This window comes from Girardinichthys multiradiatus, chromosome 2, assembly GCF_021462225.1.
Source record: "Girardinichthys multiradiatus isolate DD_20200921_A chromosome 2, DD_fGirMul_XY1, whole genome shotgun sequence".
Lineage (NCBI taxonomy): Eukaryota > Metazoa > Chordata > Actinopteri > Cyprinodontiformes > Goodeidae > Girardinichthys > Girardinichthys multiradiatus.
Genome location: NC_061795.1, coordinates 1,157,911 through 1,180,000, shown reverse-complemented (window position 1 = coordinate 1,180,000; position 22,090 = coordinate 1,157,911). Strand labels below are relative to the sequence as shown.

The 22,090-nt window shown below is 39.0% G+C and overlaps 2 protein-coding genes across 3 annotated transcripts in view; both read right to left on the bottom strand.

Moving 5' to 3' along the window:
• The window catches only part of rps13 (ribosomal protein S13), a 5,342-nt gene extending 1,144 nt beyond the window's left edge, over window positions 1–4,198 (bottom strand). The window contains exons 1-5 of the mRNA XM_047345430.1: window positions 4,089–4,198; window positions 3,576–3,624; window positions 3,420–3,498; window positions 597–766; window positions 109–209 (exon numbers count right to left, since the gene is read on the bottom strand). Coding sequence (XP_047201386.1) covers window positions 109–209; window positions 597–766; window positions 3,420–3,498; window positions 3,576–3,624; window positions 4,089–4,111 — 422 coding nt within the window. The 5' untranslated portion in view covers window positions 4,112–4,198. The remainder of the gene's footprint in view (window positions 1–108; window positions 210–596; window positions 767–3,419; window positions 3,499–3,575; window positions 3,625–4,088) is intronic.
• A 2,745-nt stretch (window positions 4,199–6,943) lies between these two features.
• The window catches only part of pik3c2a (phosphatidylinositol-4-phosphate 3-kinase, catalytic subunit type 2 alpha), a 68,750-nt gene continuing 53,603 nt past the window's right edge, over window positions 6,944–22,090 (bottom strand). For both annotated transcript variants that reach the window (XM_047383684.1, XM_047383672.1), the window contains exons 22-33: window positions 21,067–21,196; window positions 20,772–20,908; window positions 20,169–20,338; window positions 17,047–17,203; window positions 15,019–15,128; window positions 14,424–14,631; window positions 14,208–14,332; window positions 12,985–13,102; window positions 12,816–12,897; window positions 12,511–12,617; window positions 8,905–9,030; window positions 6,944–8,824 (exon numbers count right to left, since the gene is read on the bottom strand). In XM_047383684.1, coding sequence (XP_047239640.1) covers window positions 8,642–8,824; window positions 8,905–9,030; window positions 12,511–12,617; window positions 12,816–12,897; window positions 12,985–13,102; window positions 14,208–14,332; window positions 14,424–14,631; window positions 15,019–15,128; window positions 17,047–17,203; window positions 20,169–20,338; window positions 20,772–20,908; window positions 21,067–21,196 — 1,653 coding nt within the window. In that variant the 3' untranslated portion in view covers window positions 6,944–8,641. The remainder of the gene's footprint in view (window positions 8,825–8,904; window positions 9,031–12,510; window positions 12,618–12,815; window positions 12,898–12,984; window positions 13,103–14,207; window positions 14,333–14,423; window positions 14,632–15,018; window positions 15,129–17,046; window positions 17,204–20,168; window positions 20,339–20,771; window positions 20,909–21,066; window positions 21,197–22,090) is intronic.

Here is a 22,090-nt window from a genome sequence, read left to right as displayed (position 1 = left end):
GAGGCGAGGTTCACCCTGGACAGGTTGCCAGTCCATCGCCTTTACATTTAAAGTCATTTCTCCAACTAAAGTAAATAAGGTAAGTTCCAGTAAAGAAGCAATACTTACTACTTCCAGTTGGGGGCCAGTACTCTCTTGGTCTTGTAGTACCGGGCCAGCCTGTGGATCCTGCTCTCAATGAGAATCAGGCGGAACTTGGCATCCTTGTCCTGCAAGCATCACCATGTATGTGAATAATGACAAACTTCTAATCATGTAAATGTTAAGAGGCCAGATCATGCATACCATGTGGTGTATACTATGTTTATTGTGTGAATTAACAAAAATGTTTTCATTTACAGAATTTTCATGGAGTTGAGAAATGTTAAAATACTTTCTACAAATGTTCCCTTTTCATGATCAAGTTCTTCAGTTTCTCCTTCAGATGCCAATAATGAAATCAAAGTGCTTATTATCCCCTGAAGGACTACTTAGTTCATGGTACGCTGGCTCTTCATGGTAAGCGTTAAGCTTCCTGATAAAATCGAACAGATGGAGCTATAAAAGCCACCATTAATGTAGCTTCCTTCAAGGATTTTTGTTTAGCATCTCGTTACCTTTCTGTTTCTCTCCAAGTGCTTCCTGACCGCCACAGCCTTCTTGATAAGGTGGTAGAGATCCTCAGGCAGGTCAGGGGCAAGACCCTTGGACTTGAGGATCCTCAGGATCTTGTTGCCAGTGACAAAACGCACCTGGGCAACACCATGGGAATCCCTCAGAATCACACCTGAGCAGGGAAACAAACAGTAAAGCTGACCAGACGCCTGGGAACAACAATTAAACGAACTGCCAAGTGAAAAGCATTAGATTGTGTAAACTATTAATCTAAATAGAAATAATCTGTATATCTTGAACACTAAGTGTATTGAGCAAGCTCAATTCCAAAATACCTTCAAAGGAGATAAAGACTCCGTTTTTGGAACATTTAGCTGTAGACAATGTAGCGCTAATAGCTTTAATCAGAATGGCTCTTGTTCAGTTTGTTACTTCACCACATTGCACCTCCATATCACGGCCGCTTGTTACACCGTTTGTCCAAGTACTTACATAGCACGCGTTTCTGTCTGTAGTCAAACATTCGGATGAGTTATAATGGTAAATCATTAAATGTTTAGATATGAGCTACAATTTAACTGAAACCTTTTCACTACATGTCCCATGATTATAGTTCTGATCCTCCACTTCATTCAAATATGTGAGACAATGAACTCTGACCAATGATGACAACATTCCTATGCAGTAACCTAAAGTCATCAGACACAAAATGATTGAAGTAGATTTTTTTTTTGTGTGAAAAGTATGTCATGAAGGAGCAAAATGACCAGGAACCCTGCTTGATGAAAACATCTGACCAACAACGAGGGCACAACTGAGCTGAACAGCTGAAAGTATTTCTTGCTGTAAGGTCAAAGTATCTAATGTGGCATCTGATTAAGCCCCTCTGACATGTGATGCCTTTTATGAAGCACAGGACCCTTTAAAATGTCAAAGTCTGAGTAATGCCTCCACCTAACCAGAGGTATATCAATGGATTGATATACATCTCTGGTATTCTTGACATAAAATTAAAAATAAATTTCAGTGGATGTTTTTTTCCCCCGGCTACAAGGTATGAACACAAAGCCCTTATTGACTTAAATATTAAGCCCATTTCAAGCTAATTCTAACCACCAGCAACAGAGCGTCACTAACAAGTTAACTGTTGTGTCAATATGTTGCTGTGCTAAAAGTGATGTTATGTATTTGGCATTATATCAGACCATATATAGATGGTAAAGGGTTTCAATGGTCACTGGGTCACGGTCAGGATCAGCATCCGAACATTGTTGAATTTAACTGATTCAGATATTACTGACTGACACAATTCAAGCCTGAAAAAGTAAATCAGGTTCTACAAGGATCTCAATACCATTATGAAAAACATATTGTAAAACCTAAACTTCCTAATAACCTTATAATCTGGTCAAAACCACCACTTCATAGATGATTTATTTCTATTCTAATCCCAGCTGAGCTTGTGACTGTTGCTATGTTTCATTCCACAAAACTAAATAAATTCAGGGGAAATTTAACTAATTAATGCTCTGAATCTAACCAAGTATGACAGTTTATGACATTCATTGCCAGCTGTCCATTTCAACTTGTTTCTAAAGTTTGTGTAAGAGTGGGCATCTTCCCATCAGGGAGTTTGTGGTTGCAATTTTTGCTCAGAGTGCAGGATTGATCTTTATTCAAACGGTGGTTGTATTCCCTCACAAGGGCCCACAGATTAACACGAGAGAAATATATCGAGAATAGGGTTGGGCTTCGAATCTCGATTGAAACTTAGACCAACATTCCGATTCTCCTTGTTGAATCTTGATTCCTAGTTTCGATACACAGTCCACTGACTGGAAGAAGGCGGCGCCAAACATCTAAGAAGCATTCCCAGGAAGCGTGTGCTTACTGTGGACAGTAAATAAGTACGGCGGAAATCAAATATTTGGTTTGACCTGATTAAAAATAAAAAATGACCAGTCGGCTCAGTGCAACACTCACAGTAGGATTATATCATGCAAAGGAGACACGACTAGCATGATTAAACACCTCAGGATTCATGGTGTAGAAGCAACAGACTGGCCCGTCTTTGACACACTGTGCTGGCCTTCCTCCACCGCCAGATACAATCAGGCAAGTAAAACAATAAAATATGTCTTACACCAACACAGAGGCAGCTAACAAGTCATACTGGACCTAAAACAGCGGGTCAACTCAAATGTAAATGCCCAGCTAACGGTGGCCCATGTCCTTTTTTCACAGACAACCTGAAACTGCAGCAAGAAATTCATAGTAAAGCCGAGAGAATTTCAGGTTATTTCATCCAGAAATAACAATTTAAACCAAGTAAAATGATGGGAATCAAAATGAGGAATTAGAATCGTTTAAATTCAAATGATCCCCCGACCTCATCCAGTATATAAATCCTCATTTATTGCTCCCTCGTTCCTGTTGGCAAAACAGCCAGCAGAAAATCGTCTTAACCCTTGGTCCAACAAAACTACTTAATACAGAATGCATTTATTTAATTTTTTTTAAATATGCATTTTTTGAGACCAGCTTTTGTTTTTAGGTTTTCTATATAAATTCAGGCGAAACTACCCAAAATATTTGGCTTTTAAAGATGAACCATTTACTTCTTGCCTACATGTAAGCTCTTAGAATAAAATGAAATGTCAGGTAAAGGTCTTTGAAATATTTGTTTTGATTAAACTAATTCAAAAGTTTGATGACATCCATAAAAATGATTGAACGGAGAAATGTTGGTTCTAGGTTCTCAACCAATTTCATCCTCTACTATGCAGCAACAGTGGTCCCAGGACTTGGGACGTTTTATAACTTACCAATCTGAGAGGGAGTTAGGCCCTTTTTGGCCAGCTTGAAGATCTGCTCTTTAACATCATCAGATGTGAGCTTCAGCCACTAGAAGAACAACATTTGCGCTGTTAGACGGTACAACAATGTAACAGAACTGACCGATAAAATGACTTTTTACTTACAGTGGGAACACTGCGCCTATAAGGCAGAGCTGACTGGGACAAGCCCTTTCTGTAAATGGAAAAATAAACGAGTTACAACTTCAACAGTTTGGAGAAACCTAAAAAACAAGAAAAGCTGTTGTTGAACTCGTGGAAGCGACAGGCCGGCTAATGCTAGCTTCACACATCTGCTAACAATATGTACCACGAGTATGGCATGCTTTGAGAAACTGTTTTACTCACACCATTTAATGTACGTGGACGTTTTGCTATAAAATATCTCATCTGGAAGACGTTATTACTAAGTAACATTCCTCTGAACCGCAAGTGTGCCGAGCTGCTAACGTAAGCTAGCAAGAAATGGACAAGCTTTTGAAGGTGCGTCTAGGTGGAATTTTTTTAAGTTTCACGATGAATTAAAATGATATATTTTAATCCAAGGTTGACCTTTACATGTTTATCAGCGTTGTTGTTCAAATAAAACCGACGTGGCATCGTTAAAATCTACGTTTAAATGTTAAAAAAGGAGCTCACCCGGGAGCGTGCATGCGACCCATGATGGCGGTAGAGGAAGAGAGGCCCGCACGCGACAGAAAAAACGACTTTGCGCCTGCGTCGGAAGTGACGCAGTTACGTGAGAGGGACTGACTTCCTGTTGGCGCTCCAAAGAACGGGCTTTGCTTTTATTGATTATCATTAAAAATGTGCGACATGAATAGATATTCTATCGCTATTATGGAAACGCCCAATAGATTCTCCGTCTTTGTCCAATTGGCCGACAACGGTGTGTAATATTCACGCATTGTTAGATAAGTCATCATAAATAATACAATAATAGTTTAGACAAAAAAATAAAAATAAACTGATTAGCATTTAGATGCGTTGTTTGAAAAAAAAAAAAAACAACTAAAGGTCAGCTTAACCACTATTATCTTAGTCATGTCCTGCCCCTTAAAACGGGATGGATGTTCCCTGAACTTCATGCATTTTATTTTGATAAATGGAACAATATAAAGTGGCTCATAAATGTAAAGTGTAAGGAAAGAAATAGAAATGTTAAAAAAGTACAAATTGAAATCTACAACATGAGGTTTTCACCACCTTGCCCCTAAATAAAAACCAATGAAGCCAGCTGCCTTCAGAACATAATTAGTCACAACTTGTCTATAAAAGCAGCTCCGATGTGAAAGGTTTCAGAGGTTAATTAGAGAACATTAGTGACCAAACAACATCATTAAGGCCAAGTAAGAGACAGGTCAGAGAAAGGTTTTGGAGAAATTTTAATACCCTAAGCTTTGGGCACCTCGCATAGCAAATAAGCCTATGTTAAATCTGGAGGAGCTGCAGAGATCCGTCCACAGCTCAGTAGGGAGAATCTGTTGACAGTCCAATTATTAGGATGGAGGATTGGTGAGAAAAAAGCCAATGTTGAAACTGGCCAAAATTGGTCTGAGGATGGATAGAGCTAATAACAAGCCAATTCTGGAAGAAAACCTGTTAGAAGGGGTTCTCCTCAAACGTAAAGCCAGGGCAATGTGTCTAAACCTAAATGTTGATGATCTGTGACAACATTTGGAAATTAAGGTTCACAGATGCTCTCCAACTAATATTCAATTCAAAAATACTTTATGAAGTATTGAAGGACGTGTTTAGTTTGACTCTGTCCAGACATCCATCAATCATATTGACCATATTGTCCTTCTATTTGAAGCATTTGATCTTCTTAATCCCTGACCACACATCTTTGATATTGTTTTGCTGGAGCTTGCTCTCCAGCGTCTTCTTGTACACCTCCTATCATTAAGCTTGAACTGTAGTGGAAAGAATAATTGCAAATATATTCCATTTCTAGATGTGCAAAGCAGGTGGGAAGGGAAGACATATAACATCTTTAGAATTCAGTGGTTTAAAAATGTCTTTAACAAGAATTGATCTGGGATTCTATTACTTCTCAATCAAATTGGAGGTTTTTCCTGTACCCTATCCTACTGATCTATATAGGTATGAATGTAAGTGCGAATGGGTGAATGTGGCTCTAGTGTAAAGTGCATTGAGTGGTCGGTATGACTGGAAAGGCGTCATATAAGTTCAGTTTGGGGCTATACTGTCTGTTAAAGATGCTATTCTGGTTAATAAAAAAAAATCTGGTATACCAACACCATCATATATAGTTAAAATCATATTATTTACATTAAATATATACAATAACCTTTTTTCCTCACTGTTGATAACTCCGACTGAACGTTTTTAGGTCAGTTAGGATTACCAAAATTATTTCTATTTTAATTAATGCCAGAATAATTTGGATATTTTTATTACTTTCTTCCAATTCAAACATTTACCAAGATGACTATGCTTTTAAAGAATTTGTTAAAGCCCAGATGATATGTCACAAGGAACACATCAAAGTAATTTATTTCATTACGTCATAAAAAAAATCTAAAACGCTCTGTCAAGCCATCATAAAAAGTGTGGATCTTCACAAGCCTGGTTCGCCCTGGGGTAAAAACATCTGGAAACTTGAAGGTGTCATGTTCATCTGTTTCAACATTTGCACACAAATGTCAACAGCATGAACGTCCAGTAATCCTACCATTCAGAAAGGAGATGGATTATGTGTTCCAGAGATGAACACAGTTTAGTAATCAAAGCGTGTATCAAACCCCCAAACAACAGGAAAATACCTTGTAAAGATGCTGGCCGAAGCTGGTAAGACATCTTCATTATCCAAAGTAAAACTAGTCCTGTACCAAATGAGGCTGAACAAGTCATTACTCCAAAAGTAACTCTGAAAAGTCAGATTACAGTTTACAAACGCACACGAGAACAAAGACTATATTTTCTAAGACATGTCCTGTGCTCAGATGATGCAAAGATTGACATGTTTGGCCATAGTTACCATCATTACATTTGGAGGGGAGAGGGGGAAGCTTGCAAACCTGAGAACACCTCAGCTGTGAAGCATAGAGGTGGCAAAGTCATGTGGTGTTATTTTGCTGCAGGAGGAACTGGTGCACTTTACAAAATAGATGACACCAGGAAGAAGGAACATTATGTGGAAATACTGAGCATCATCTCAACACATCAGCCATGAAGCTAAAAGCTTGGGTACAAATAGATGTTTTGGGCATAGTTGAAAACCTGACTCAGTTACACCTGTTCTCTCAGGATGAAAGGGTCTTCTCACTTTTGTTAGAAGCTTGTGGAAGGAGACCCAAAACATCTGACCCCAGCTATTTAGTTTAAAGATGGGGAAGCTTCTTTCATCATATCCAGCACGCCACCTGAATTCTCATGGTAATCAAAATGAAAAAAAAAATAAAATCACACGCAAGACAATTATACTGCAATGTTCTAAGGTAACCCGGTCTGGAAAGAACACTTCAAAATTTTGTTCAAAAACATTTAATATGCTTTATGAAAGAGAGATTACAGTACACACTGATCCATTCGGGCTAGAGGTCACCAATTAAAAATAAATAACTGGCCATGTTAAGCACTAACTCTCCTAGCTTTCCTTGAACAGTTACTAAAAGAGCAGATCCAGGTAGTAATAGTAATATGAAATAAGTATATGTTAAGAGTTTTAAGAACTACTGCAGAAAAAAAAGAATCATCTTTATCTTTTATTAAATATGAACACAACTTTAGATTTATAGTTACATGGAGAGAAGGGCACTGTATGATCTTGTACAGGATAATATTCCCTTTTGGTGAAGATGTTTTACATCCAAGTCGCTGATCAGAATTCATATTTTCCCATTTAAACATAAAACATTGCATTTCCTGGACTCCTGTCAGCAGTTTTTGCCTAGTTACTTATAACAGTGTGATCAGACCTCTATTAGGCACTTGGAGAGGGTGTGGTTCAGCTGCCTGAGCTAAAATAGCTCATGTCCAGATTCCAGGATAGACTCAGGTCCTAATTTGTGTTTTAATTTCCTGCCACTGAACTATCCTATAAGTCTAATGTTCAGAACATGGAAATAAATGTGCTTCAAAGCCTATACATTTACCTGTTTAAGGTGTGCTGTGTGAAAGAAGTCAAACTGTGAAACACAAGCGTGCATTTAGGGAAAAAAAATCAAATCACTGTGACAACAATCTTGATGGTTCTGGCCCTACACCGGACTTGTTCTGGAGAAACTACATATAACTATACAGAATACATATTTGTTAAAAAGGACATGCCACATTGTTCAGGAAATTATAATTAGTAATATTAAGAACATATTGAGAACAAACATCCTTATCCGGCCCCTTCGATAAGGGGTATATTCTTGACGCTTTGTCAGTTTTGGCACATCTTGGGGAGACTTTGGATTTCCTCTAATTCAGTTTGATGGGCAACCGTACTTTAACATGTCTGCTGCAAAGCGGCGAAATCCTACTGTCTTCTATGTGTCTACATAGTTAATAAATCATGACAGGTAGAAATGTTTCTCCTTTCTTTTCCTTAAGAAAACATATCAGTATATATACTCTTCTGAAAGTAAGCCATTTTGGTCCTCTAATAAGAAAATGTACAAAATATTACAGCTCCTAGTTACATTTTTTTTTTAAGAGGCAACATCAGAAGATTGTTTGTCACACAAACAATCTAGATTAGTTTTACAGGTGGTAAGAAGAGTGAAAACGGAGACAAGGCTCCCCTTTTAGGGTTTGTAGATTATTCACTTCTGTTGCCCCTTTGGGGAACGCTAGACACATTCATGTCATACGGGAATCACCTGCAGAGCTACGCAACAAGTATAACCCACCTCATATTCAAACTCATCAGAAACAGGTCATGTTCAATACAGGAAGTTCCTCAGACATGTTTTCCACCCACAAGCACATTTATATAATGTAAATCTCATAAAACCTAGTTTGATTCATCTTGTGAAATCTTTCTTCCTGACTATTTTAAATTTGAAGATGTCATAGAACTCATGCCAGATAAATCTATTTCCTGATGTCCTGGAGTATTGCTTTCATGAAATGAGAACTGAAGTATTTTCAAGTAAAGCTCCATCTGCAGCCTTTCCCGTATGATTTGAATGCATCTGTTGTTGTCTGAAGAGGAAGAGTCAGAGGCTGGTTCAGGGTTAGAAGTACGGAACGGCTGTCAGTTTGTACCACTTGACCGTCTCCTTGCTGAGGTCAAAGTCTTTGAGCTTGAGCGTGATGCCGCCCAGAAAGTAGTTCTCCCGCAGCGACTCGGCACTGAGCACGCTCAGCTGCAGCTCCCGCAGGCTGAGGGTTTCCTTGCTGTAGTTGCTATAAACCAGCTGTAGAGAAGAGATGAGAAGAAGTTAGGACCGATCCAATCTGAACATGTAATAGTAGAGACCTGCAGTGTTTTTCCAACCATCTCATTGAAGGTGGGGTTCCTGGTTTTTCTGGAGATCTTTGTCTTGCGTTTTGAAGTCTTAAGAGGATCAGGAAGCAGGTAGGTTTTTACATATGGGTTCGGATCAGTTCCGTCTTCAGACACCTAAAAGGGGAGGGCAAACGGTTCAGGTCATAGGTTTACATACAGGCATGTGGATAAATGTTGTTGTGTTGTTAATGATGAACTGATCTGTTCTTTTTCAGAGGGAAATGACTATAAAGCAACCAACATCATTGATTTTCAAAAACAAGACCCGGGTGCACAACTGAATGCTTTATGGATTTTCTCCAGTTCAAACTGGGTCACAATTATATATATACTTGCTTAAGGATATACTTGTAACCCCACTAATATTTGGTTACATTTTCCACAGCAAGTTGGACATTCTGGCTGAACATCTGACCACTCTTGTAGTTGGAAACTGTAGAGGTTATTAAAATTGGTTCACTGGTTTTCTAGTTCAACAACCGTAAGTGCTTGACCTTTTGAAGGCTTAATGTTAGCTTGGGTTATCCATTCCAAAATCAGTTTCTATATATGTTTGGTATCATTTTCTTAGAGAGAGGTATAAAACTAGCAGACACTGGAACAGCAGAGTCACTGTCCACAGAGAGGTGACTAATATAAATTGGACTGAAAGGCTGCAGACCAAGAAAAAAAAGTCCCTGCTAAAATGGACACCTTTTAGTTCGACTGATATTTGCAGCCACCCACATAAATAAGGTAAATGTCTAAAACGTTTAGATGGGACATAGAGAAGATCTATTTGAAAATGTCAAGATAAAGCTTTCCTAGTTTTGGATGCTGTTCCAACTACCAACCATGGTGGTGGTAGCATCATGCTGTGGGGCTGTTTTACTGCAAGTGCTTTGCGCAACGTGGATGGAATAATAGATGAGGCCTAACTTTACTTTTATTAACTTTACTAGATGGTTGAAGGCTGGACAAAGGTGAGTGTTCCAAGATGGTCGTCCCAAACACACATCAATAATGGTTCTGCAATGGATAAAGCAGGCTACCATAAATTGTCAGCCAATGTGTTTCCACACACTTCAAACCTTTTGAAAGTTTATTGGCTATGCTTCTTTAAAACTGGATCCATGGAAGAAAACTGCCCAATTCCACCAATTTAGTCACACAGAGCTTATAAATACACAGCCAGAATTCCAGTGTAGACTTTGCTCAGGGCTTCACAAATAGTGTGTTTTTTTTGCAACTTGAAATTCAAACAAAAACCGACCTTGAACATACTTATGCATCCATGGATGTGAACACCTCATACTTCTGAAATAAGACTGCTGAAAAAATCTTCACGTTAGATTTATCAAACTAAATCATCTTTTAATTCCGAAGACATCTATGAGCTCGTGAGATATTTCAAAATGACGATTATGTTTAAAACATTTAGCAACATTTTAAAAGTCATGAATGTCCCTCCTAAGAGCAGGTCTCAGACCTTGAAAGAACCCGCCGGCTCCAGATGGTGATATTCTTATCTGGCATGTTAAGGATTTCCTGTCCTCTGGAAAAGTAAAACACAAGGTTTTGGGAAAAAAAAAAATACTAGAGTACATTTTTCCTAGCGGTTATCCAATGTAGACATGTTAAAAACTCAGACTTGCACGTGCTTCTGAGAGCTGAGCTGGTGTGCAGTGGAGAGATGAAGGGAGTGGTGCACAGAGACATGGAGACCATGATGGACCTCTGACCAGCAGAGCCACCCCAACCAAGAACCTAGCTAGTCGAGGCTAAAAACAAGTTGGATCCACTTCTTTAAAATTCGGTTGCGTTGTTTTTATTCACCAGAACATTCTTCAGTCCCTTAGCAAGACATTGCTTTGAATTTCTAAAAACTCTGAATGAGAGAAAAAGCAAATCATCCAACAGCCTTCTGGCCTTAGAATAAGCTCCCTGGGCAGACAGCACCTGAGTGGGCCACCTGAAAGGATCAACATCTGACCCAAAATGAAGCAACTCCCTATCCTGCCCTGTGATGAGGCTTTCTTCTGACACCTGACCTCCAGGACTTCCTCTGTTGGGACCCCTCTAATGATTTCCTACAAGCTTTACATTAGACCCCAGACACGCGTTTAATCACATAATTAAATTATAGTTTTCTAAACTGAGGTTCCAGGGAGAAACCATTTGATAAGGTTAGATCTTTTATCAGCTGAAGAAAACCTCACAGTTCATTGTTCGACACTTTGAGAATTTCCTTTGAGAAGATTTCATGTTTGTCTTGTTAGTTAATTATTTTTATCAGATCACCAATAGTTTAATTATTCATAAATGACTAGATGCAATGCATTTTCATTTATTTTAAGTATTATTGTGACTCTGAGAAAAACCCTTTTTATAATCTATTCCTTATTCCTTTTAGGTTATTCATGCTTTTGATAGAGATAGATTTAGATTTGACACTGCTAAAAATAATATTTTATTTATTAAGATTAGTATAGTTTCTAATACATACTGGTGCTTTCCATGGTATAGTATTGAGAGATTTATCACCAATCTCAACTTCACTGCATTATTGGGAGAACATATATCTGAGACTCTATGTTTAAAATTGGCTTGTGTAAACAGGAGAAAATATACAATAAATTCCAACTTGTGAACCCAGTTCTGTTTGAGTTTTTTGAAATGTTTGTTGTATAATCATTCCCCAACAAAACAAAGGACAACGCAGATGAATAATTAAGAGCTACCGTTTAATATAGCTTCTTTTCTTTCTCATAAGTGTATGTAAACTAGGGATTGGTACCTTTCACATTTGAACCAATATGGTACCGATACCTGGTACGTGGGAATCGGTATCGGTACTCAATAGTACCAGTTTTTGGGACTTTTGTTTGTGTTTATGTGGTAACGAATGTTAATTTGTTTAATAATAAAATCTCTACATTTTTCAATTTAACATATTTATTTCTGTATCTAAACCTTGATGAATATATGAAAACAACATCCAGCTGTTTGTATTGTAACATCTCAGTTCTTCTCCCATGTTCCTGGCTGCAGACGACGAGCCGCTAACGGATGAAGCCGTGCTGACGGTGCTGAATGCAGGAGTTGTAGCCGTAGATCTGAGCCTGATGAATATTGTGCACTCTTCCTCAGGTCAGAAGTATTACCGCCGCTGGCCTTGCACTTCACGTCACAAATATTGCAGCAAGCGTATTAATCTGCACCGCATTTTGAAAGTGGAGCCATACTTTCGAGAGCTTTCTATCAATCATGCTTTGTTTGTTGACGTACCAGCGGCTACTGACGTCATTATGCTCTTGTGTGTTCAATGCTGTGTTCATGTCTGGCACGACAAATCGCCCACTCTTCCCACTCCCTTAGTGTCACAATGATGCGTTTAGGTACAGAAACATGGTACAGTTTGATTTTACATGAATCGGTACTCGGTAGTAACAACGGCTTGGTCGGTACCTACAGAGTACCAAATTTGGTACCCATCGCTAATGTGAATGGAAAATAATATCGGAAAAACGCAGGTATGACATCATAATGATCTACATAAAAAAGAGACATATACAACTGTACAAAAGGTATCTCAGCATGTGTGGTTATGTTTACCAGGTCTCGGATGTGCATGACCATGATGAACAGAGTACTGTTTCTGTAGGAAATAGAAAGCTTCACTTCTCCTTCCACCCGACCAGAGGTTGGACTCAGCAGAGGCTCTGAGGCGGTAAGACACAGAAATATTATCAGTGATGTTAAACAGACACCTTAACATTGGGACATTCACACACCAGGTAAGAAATCTATCTATTTACAAACTAAGAGACTAATGATGATGGTACAGCAAGTGAAACCAGGCACATTGTCTGTGGATTGCTAAACACTTGAAGAACGTGGGGGAGAAGGACAGGTATTACCAGGTGGATTGGGTGTGGTATCTAAGCCCTCTGTTTTCTCATCCCGAGCAATTGGATGGAAGAAAGTGTAGATCAGGTCACACTACAATAAAAAACAAGACAGGTTTTCCAACAAGTTGACATCACGAACATGACAGTGAACCGAAAGCGAGAGCGTTTATGTCTGTACCTGGGCCACCTCTGTGGAGCTCCTCATCAGGTTGTGGACATAACTGTTGAGCTCCAGTTTCCTCTTGGCTGCCACCTCTTTAATGTGGGTTCGACCAAGCACCATTTTGTTCGGAAATCTACAGAATGAAGGAAAACCATCTTATTCTGTGAATTGGTTTTAACAATAACCTCGATCTCCCAAATAAAAATGTCCTTTTCAAGGGTGAGAGTTGATATTCACCAATATAGAGTTAGACACAACTTGGAGGATTTCCCAACACAGTGGTTCCAGAGCTTAACCAGGACTGGTGCTAAAGCCAGTTCTTGACTGGTTCTGTAAAAGGACCACTTTGGGTTACAACAACCCAAGACCCAACCCGAAGCCACGTCATTAGAAACATCTCATTGTTCAATCTTCTCCATCAGCATCTGAATTTATTAATCGTGCTCTTTTTTGGCACTAGTGGCTTTTATTGACAGCTACCAGACAAGAAATGGGCAGAGAGAGAAGGGGGAAGACATGTAGCAAAGGTCTCAAGGTCGGGAATCGAACCCTGCGTCAAAAACTATAGAGCATCTTTATATGGGGCCGCTATAGATGACACCCTATAGGTCCTGTTTTAAGTAAAAGTGATGCTTGGCTTTAGAGCACGATTTCTGAACAGCAGATATTGATATTAAAAGCCTAGATGACATTAAAAACAGTCTGAAATGACGTTTATGGATTCAGCTGAAGATTTCGGCTATGAGGGTATCTCTGATGACATCAGACTAAAAGTTCAGAAACAGTAAGCCCATGTTCTTCCTTAGTTAACCCGGGTTTTTTTTTATCAATGTTGAAGTTGTACTAAATTCTTTGTCTTAAGAAGGGCATCAAAAGCAAAACTGGCCCATTTCATTTGGTTGTTTGTCTCCATAAACCTTCTGACAGAAGATGTTCTTCCTCTGGCCTACTTAAGAGTTGGCAGTAGGAAAAAAACAGATCATCAGAACCAGAGCCAGAACTTGCAGCAACAGAAACACAAAGAAATGTTGCTAAGCGAGCTCTAGCACCAGTCTAGCACTGGAACCGGTTTGGTGGGAAAAACCTTCGTTGTAGCTGACGATCAAACTGGATTTCCTTATTAACAGGCAGGTCATCTGATTTAAGACAAAGTTATATAACATTACAGTTTCCTGTTTGGAAGGTCAACTTAATCAACCTTCAGTCATTCAAGGCTATCAGTGAAGGTCATATCTTACCCAGGAAGCTTCCAGAGGGGGAACACAATAGTCAGTTTATTGTGGAGCTCCTGAAACTCATCAAAAGTGCGGAAGACAAACTGAGCCTCGTTTTGACCTTCTCTCATGATCCTCACCACGTAGGTCTGCCCAGACAGGACGGAAAGACAAAGCTGCTTTAATACAGTCCTGATATGAAATTTAACAAAGATATCAAACAATATTAGTGGGGCTCACATAGTGCTTGTCGGGGTTGTATCTCTTCTGGAATGAAAAGATGGAGGCGTGGACGATGCGTCCGTCCTGCTTCATGGTGTACGCCTTGGGGGAGAACGACAGGATTGGCTCGTCGTTAGCGGGAAGGCCAGAGAACCGTAACTGGGCGAGGTTGTGGATGAAGAAGTTAAATTTGGTGGCTATGCTTCCCAGACTGGACTCGATCAGCCTGTGGCAGAAAGGGGAAAAGATGGAGGAAAATGGGGTGAGAGAAGATTGAAAGAAAGTGAAAAAATAACAGCAATGCTCTAAAATAACTAAAAGAATAAGACTTCTCAAGGATATTTTCTGGAAATAAGTAAAGTTTTAGACCAAGTAAATGTCACCATGTAGAATCTGTTACATTTTCTCTATAAGGTTTAGACAGCAGCTATTCAGTCTGTCTCATACTTCTGTTACGCCACCTAGTGGTTAGTGAGGTTGTAGCAGGTTAAAGTAATTCTCTGACCAAAACTTTTCACATGGGACTACTTCAAAATAGGAACATTTTAGGTTTATTGAAACCTAGACACCTTTGCCCTCCATTTTCAACCTGAGAGAAGGTTAATGTGATTACCTTGTAAAGAAGATGGTGGCCTCAGCATCTGTGTTGTGAGGTTGCAGGGCATCAAACACATACTTCAGGTCCTGGGAACCAGTCAGTACTGGCAGCCCTGATGACATCATCTACAGCAAATCATATAGAGACAGACTCTGATGGCAACATTTTTTATCTTCAGATATAATATGCCATGTAAAGAAACACATTCCAATGACGGACATTTCCAGGGCAGAAGTGGAACACTGATGTAAAAACAAAAAATAACAATGGCTCCTGGGTTGCTGACGTTACTCTGGCTCCTGCAGGTGCAAAAGAAATTAAAGCAGGAGGCCAAGATAAGAAAGCTTGAAAATAATTAAAAGACAGAAAAAGTACAAAGATTGAGGATCATTAAAACGAGAGCTAAAGTTTCTTGCTGCAACCCAACACGCACAGCTTCAAATAAGGCAAACGGTAAAATCTTAAGCATGTCTTTCATCCAAACTGCGCTGTATTACCTTCTAACAACTAGTGTTGTACGTACTCCTGCTGTTAGGGTGGAAGAGTTCACAAAATCCACAGTTTGTAGATTCACTCCAGAAATATACTATCATTAAATCACCATTTGATAAAATATTCACTGTTGTGTAAAAAATGAAAGAATGAGGGAGTTCGGCCACAGTCACAGTGTTAGCTTTAGGTTTACACTGGCTGGGATCTTCGGTACCGTAAAATGGGTACAATTCACTTTACTTTGTTACTGGCTGTGTGTGTGTCAGCCTCTCTTTGTGTCTGTTCATTAAACGTTGCATAGGGTGAACATTTGAACATAAGCTCTGCTTCTTACACAACAGCACACATCGTTAGCTATGAAACATCCCAGTGTTTTAGCTCCCAACTTCCTAACTCCCAACGCTGTCACTGGCACGCTGGGATGATGTTTCTGGAGAGGGTTCTGAGACATTTCCATTTCAAAATTTCATATTTTCACACACACATAACTTTGTTTTCCAGCACTTATTAAAACATTTTGACCACAAAACTTCGACCAAGTTGGGGCGCATCATTTCCACAAAGCTCTAGACAACCTAACAGTGAAGTGGTCTTACAATTCAACAGTGTGGTTTAGGACTATTTACCTGTTATTTTTGTTTACCTGCTTTTCTGACATCTTAACAAGATCCATTAAGTTTAAAATGTAGAATACAGACCTGTATAATCGGGATTGGTTTCTTTCACAGTAAGTATAGACTCTTGATTTCTTAGGGAGTATATTAAAGTGTGATCTCAAAATCTGGGATTTTTAATGTCTGCTCTGGCATCTCAACCAGAGCTTTGATTTTGAATGCGTTTTTTTTTTGGGTTTAATGAGTAACTTTTATCTTTTAGATAATACAAAAAGGTAATAAATAGACAATATTCTTTCTACATACTTATCCAGGCATAGGAAACTCTGAAATTACATTTACAAACTTTTCTGTAAGAACCCTGTCAGTAGATGCCAACAGATTGGACTTGTTGCTGCTAGCAAGAGCGACACGTGTGGCTCAGCACATGTTGGTGTTGCCATAAACTTTAATAAGGTATGATTAGGCATGGGCCATTAAAAGATCTTTGACCAGATTTATTATTTCAAAATTTATAAAAAGATTTCCTTCCAATCCACACGGTTGGTACAGTTTAAAATCCTTTAAATGAGATAGTAGCAGGAAGAATTAACATAAAAACAACTGGACTGTGTTATTTTGGATCCACATTTCTGTCAAAACACAGATATTTTTACTCATGGCTATCACCCTGGCCCATGCTAAGGTATGAAACAGAAAGGAGTCTATAAATGCTGTGTGTCAGGTCGCCTAGACATTACTTAACTAATCTACAACAACCACGCCACACAGAGCTAATGCAATGCTGTTTGTGCATGTGCTAAACCCAAAGATTCACACACGTCCTGAACCAAAACACGACAACCAAACTGTTTAGTGTTTGTTTTTTCTCCTTAAACCATGACATCCCCCAGTGACTGTGGATTGTCTAAGTGATGCAGCTTTTACTGTGCCTCACCAGAGACAGCAGGTTGAGGAACAGTCCAGAGTTCTTGCGGATGAGGTTGTAGGCTTGGCAGCACAGGTCTACAAACAGCTGAAAGCGACTGGTGGGACGCTCCCCTCCGTTGATGACATACGCCATGTCAGAGGTCAAAACAAATGGAGCTCGGTCCCTGATTAAACAGAAGAACGGAGACATGCAGTTAAAAAACTTCTGACAGGGATGGTCCTAAGTGAAAAAAATGTCTGGAAGTAGTTGATATATGAATCTTTATGTTAATGGAGAACGGTGTGATTCAATACATTTGTGCTTGGTGTTACACCCTCCAAAAAGTCGATTGACTTCCCACATACTGGACTCAGAAGATCTGTTAAAAACACGTACTAGAAGAAGGGAGGTATGTAATGGTTAAAGGGAGACTAAAAGGGGAGCTGGTTACTATTCTGAATACATATAAAATGTAAAAGCAAGTGGCAATAACAATATTTACAAAATCAGGGACTCCTCATCCAATTTGATAAAATATAGGACAGAGGAGATCCATAAGTGTTTTGAGAAATATTACAAAAACGTATATTCCCAAGCACAAATTGATAATATCGATCAAACACATACATTATTGGAGAATTTAAAGTTACGTAGAAAAACAGAGGATCAAAATGACAAAGGAAATTACAGAAGGAGAAATAAACTCAGAAAACTGAAAACCAACAAAGCTCCGGGTGCGGATGGATACTTCTCAGAATATTATAAACTCTTAAGGAAATCATTGATTCCCTTGCTAAGAAACAATTTTAATTGGGTATAAAACAAAGGAGAAATACCAATTTCCTGAAGGAAAGCTTTTATTTTGGTTATGCCAAAGGAAGGAAAGGATAAACTAGACTGTGCCATTTACAGGCCAGTCAGCATTCTTAATCTAGATTATAGGTTATTTACAGCCGTCATGGCCAGGCGTTTGGCAATGATTCTGCCAGACAAAATACTTAGGCCTAACAGGGTTCATATAGTAGAGGCAAACACAGGATAATGCTAGGCGCACATTACTGGTGATGCACAATATTATTAAAAAGAGAACAGAGACGATAATATTGGGACTGGATGTGGAAAAACCTTTTGACTGTCAGGTGGTACCTTTTATATCAGCAATTTGGCTTCAGTAAAACATTTATCAAAATAATACAATCACTATATGACCCACCTAAAGCTAGGATTAAGTTTAATGGGAGCCTTTCAGATAATATCCGATGAGAACGTGGGTGTCGCCAAGGCTGCTCGATTAGTCCACTCCTATTTGCAATATATTTGTAACCTCTAAGCTGACGAAAAAAACCAGAATGAAAATATAAAGGGTATACAAATGGAGGCACTAAGGAGTAATTTAGAGTACTTTCAGAATACAAATTAAACAAGAAGAAGACCCAGGTTACATCCTTAACCTAAGCTCTGAATCAATTTATCAGAAAAAGATTTCATTGGGATTGGGCCTCAAAGTCTCTGACATACTTAGGAGTAAATCTGCCTTGGAATCTATCTTAATAAAAATGTATAAATTATAACCCTTTAATCACTAGACTAAAGTCTAATATGGGAAGATGGAGCTTAATCCCATCTACAAGTTTAACTTCAAGAATAGAAATGATTCAAACAAATGTGCTACCGAGACTACTGTATTTATTTACAACTCTTCCAGTAGAAGTGACAGAGAAAGACTTTGTAAAATAATCTCATGATTTGTGTGGCAAGGGAGAAGACACTGGATTAAATGTAGAACCTTACAGCTGGCCTAAGAACAGGGGGCTTAGCCCTACCTTGTCTGAAAAGCTATTACCAAGCAGCACAGCTAAAGTCTCTCCTGAACATAAGCAATCCCATGTCCCCCACAATACCACTAAAAGCCATAATAAGTCATAAAAAATATAGAATACACCTAGGGGAGGAGTTGAATCCATGGCTGGGCCTGTCACTTAATATATGGAATGGGATTATATCAGAGTATGGGCTGAAAGAGCAGAGTAGATTATTGAGATGAATAGCCCGTGATTCTGATTTTAAGCCTAATGCAATGTCCAGTAAGTGGGGTAGGGGTCCAAAAATATTCTGGGACCTGATTAAAAAGAGTGGTATAAGAAGTTTTGAGGAAATAAGGAAGAAATATGGTATTAACAAAAAAGATCTCATTAGGTACCGACAATTGAGGCACTAATAAAAAAGATAAATTTAGAGAAGTTAGAGTCGCAGAATCAAACTTGAGCAAAAGGTAATTTAAAAAACGCATTGAAATTGTAATCAATGAAAAGTGAAAAAAACCAGAAGAACCTGTACTAGTGACCGGACCGGTGGCTGCAATGTTGTTATTTCCTATAGAGGTACATTTTTTGGCAAAAACCTGGAACCAATAACTTGAGGCTCTATCTTCACCAAGTTTATGTCAAGGACACATGGGACTGCCTGGAAGCCCTGAATTTAATTTTCTTAAACTTAAATCATGCAAATTAAAAAAGACTAAATGTGTGGATAGTGTTTTGTTTTAAACAATGAATAATAAATGTTGATAAAACAGGACAACATCATGTGAAAGTGCTGAGTGTGTGGATGTTGGAGTTAGGAAGCAGGTCATGCATGAAGACATTCATTAATCATACAACAGCTTCTCCTACACTTAAAACTCGGTGACCTAAAAACCAGATCCTTAGAGTGTTGGAGCATCACTAAATAATTTGTCAGAGATGGTCACAACACATTTAAATAAAATAGTGAACTATTGTTAAATGACCACCAAAAGGTGATGTAGACATTATAATTTGTAGTCCTCCCTATTACAGAGAAAATAGAAAATTGGTTTGAAACTGAAGAACAATAAATGATGTGATAATTTATCAGCCCCATTTAAGTTTTATGTTTGTTCCTGGAAGAGCACAGAATACATCTTCAACTACCTTTGTTCTGATCACCATCTAGAGTGAAAAGGCAAACAGTACAAGTCATATCCACGTGAAATCAGCTGATAAAAACGTGACAGTCGTCAACATCCTGGTCCACCCTTATAGAAAAACAATCCTCCATCACTGATAGCAAACCAAAGCCCACTTTATCTGACAAGCAACATAATCTACCACGGATTATCTGAGCATCACCTTTTAAAGCTGCCAAACATCTGGGCGTGGCCCAGAAACTTGCCAAAGTCGATGTGAAACATGTGACCAGTGGAGCGCAGCATGATGTTGTCATTGTGGCGATCACAGATGCCAAGAACGTAGGTTGCAACGCAGCAACCGGCACAGGAGTAGATAAAGTTCTCTGATGCCTACAAAGATAAAGAAGAGGTTGGAAATAACCAAAAAATAAAACAAAACAAAATATTTTTTAAATATAAAGGCTAAACTCAAAGTGGAGCTAAATTATGGCTTTAAAGTTTAGTTTCAGACTATGTGCAGTAAATATTTTAGATCCGAGGTTAAGAGGTGGGTCTAGGTTTTCACGTCGAAAAGCTTTAAGGGATTTGTCATTTGGCACAAAGTTCATAAGTACATATGTGCTGCTCTGTAAAGAGCTCTAATGTTGGAGGATTCGTTCCCATAAATAGAAAACTAAATGAGTGAATAAATGAGACAGAAGAATATTAAATGGTTAGGCCTTAGACTTTGCATGCAGCACTTCAACAGTGAGTTTAGAGGTGTTTCTTTAACTTTACGCAGAGGCCTTATAGACACCAGTGTAAGCATATTGTTAGCGTTTACCTTCTCATATTCATCCTCAGCAGGGTTGTATTTGCGAAGCCATTCAGCCAGAGGTTTGTCCTTAAAGGACCCTGTAACACCATATTCCACCTGAATCTTTCTGAGGGTATCAGAGAAAGGCACCAGCTCCACCATACCTAAAAGGTAAAAATCAAGAAATCTTTCAGCAACACAGGGACAAAAAAAGAAGAGAGCTGTTACTGGGCTGAAAACGCTGCTGTCGGACTGGCCGATTACAATGTTTATGGTTTTCTCTAAAACAGGCGTGCTTTGGTTCAAATCTGACAAGTGTTACCTTTATCCTTGCCAGTGGAGATGCATTTAAAGTTGACAATGCGGAGGTCCAGCCCTTCCTGCAGCCAGATGCGGTCCATAATGCGAATCATCTGAAGAGCGAGCATGTCCTGCCTCAGGTCTTCTCCCACCTGATTTTAAACGGAATAACTGAGAGGTAAAAACTGAATCACACTGGACATTTGTTTTTTAGAGTTGTTGGATTTCATTTCAGCCACCAGGGGGTGTAGAGTTAAATGGGGGAAACATGGAAACCAGTTTGTTTCAACAAGGCTGGATGAAACTAACAGATGGTTTTTGTGACCTCTACAAAGGAACCCATTTCTTAGGTGTTGCTACACAGTTAATACCGCTCATATTCTGTCACAAAACAACCACTACCTTTAATGTATTTTATTAGGGTCATATGTGATAGGCTAACACACACAAAAAATAAATCACATTTTATTTGATGTGGATCTGAACTTTGACTGGACCATCCTAAAACAACAATATGCTTTAAACTAAACCTCTCTTTAGTAGCTCTGGCTATATGGTTGTTTTCCTGCAGGTGGGCACACCTCTGCCCCAGTTTCAGGGTTTTTTTGGTTTTTTTTTGCTGCTAGCAGGTTTTCTTTCAGGATCTCCCTGTTTTTAGCTACATCCATTTTACCATCAGCTGTCATCTGCTTCAGCTGCCTACACAAGGAAAGCATCCCCACAGCATGATGCTGCCGCACATGTTTCACAGTGGGGATGGTGTGCACTGTTAGTTTTTCACCACACGCAGTCCAGCCTGTTATTTGAGGTGGACTGCCATGTCTTTGCGGGTGTGCTGTTGTGCCATAGACTTTCTATTTTCAGATGATGGATTGAATAGGGCTCTGTGACATTTTTCAGGCTTGGGATATATTTTTACAACCTAACCCAGTTTAAACTTCTCCACGTTATCCTTGACTTGTCTGCTGGGTCTGTTGGTGTTCATGATGCTTTTTGTCCATTAATGTTCACTAACAAACCTGCAAAGCTTTCACAAAACAGCTGGA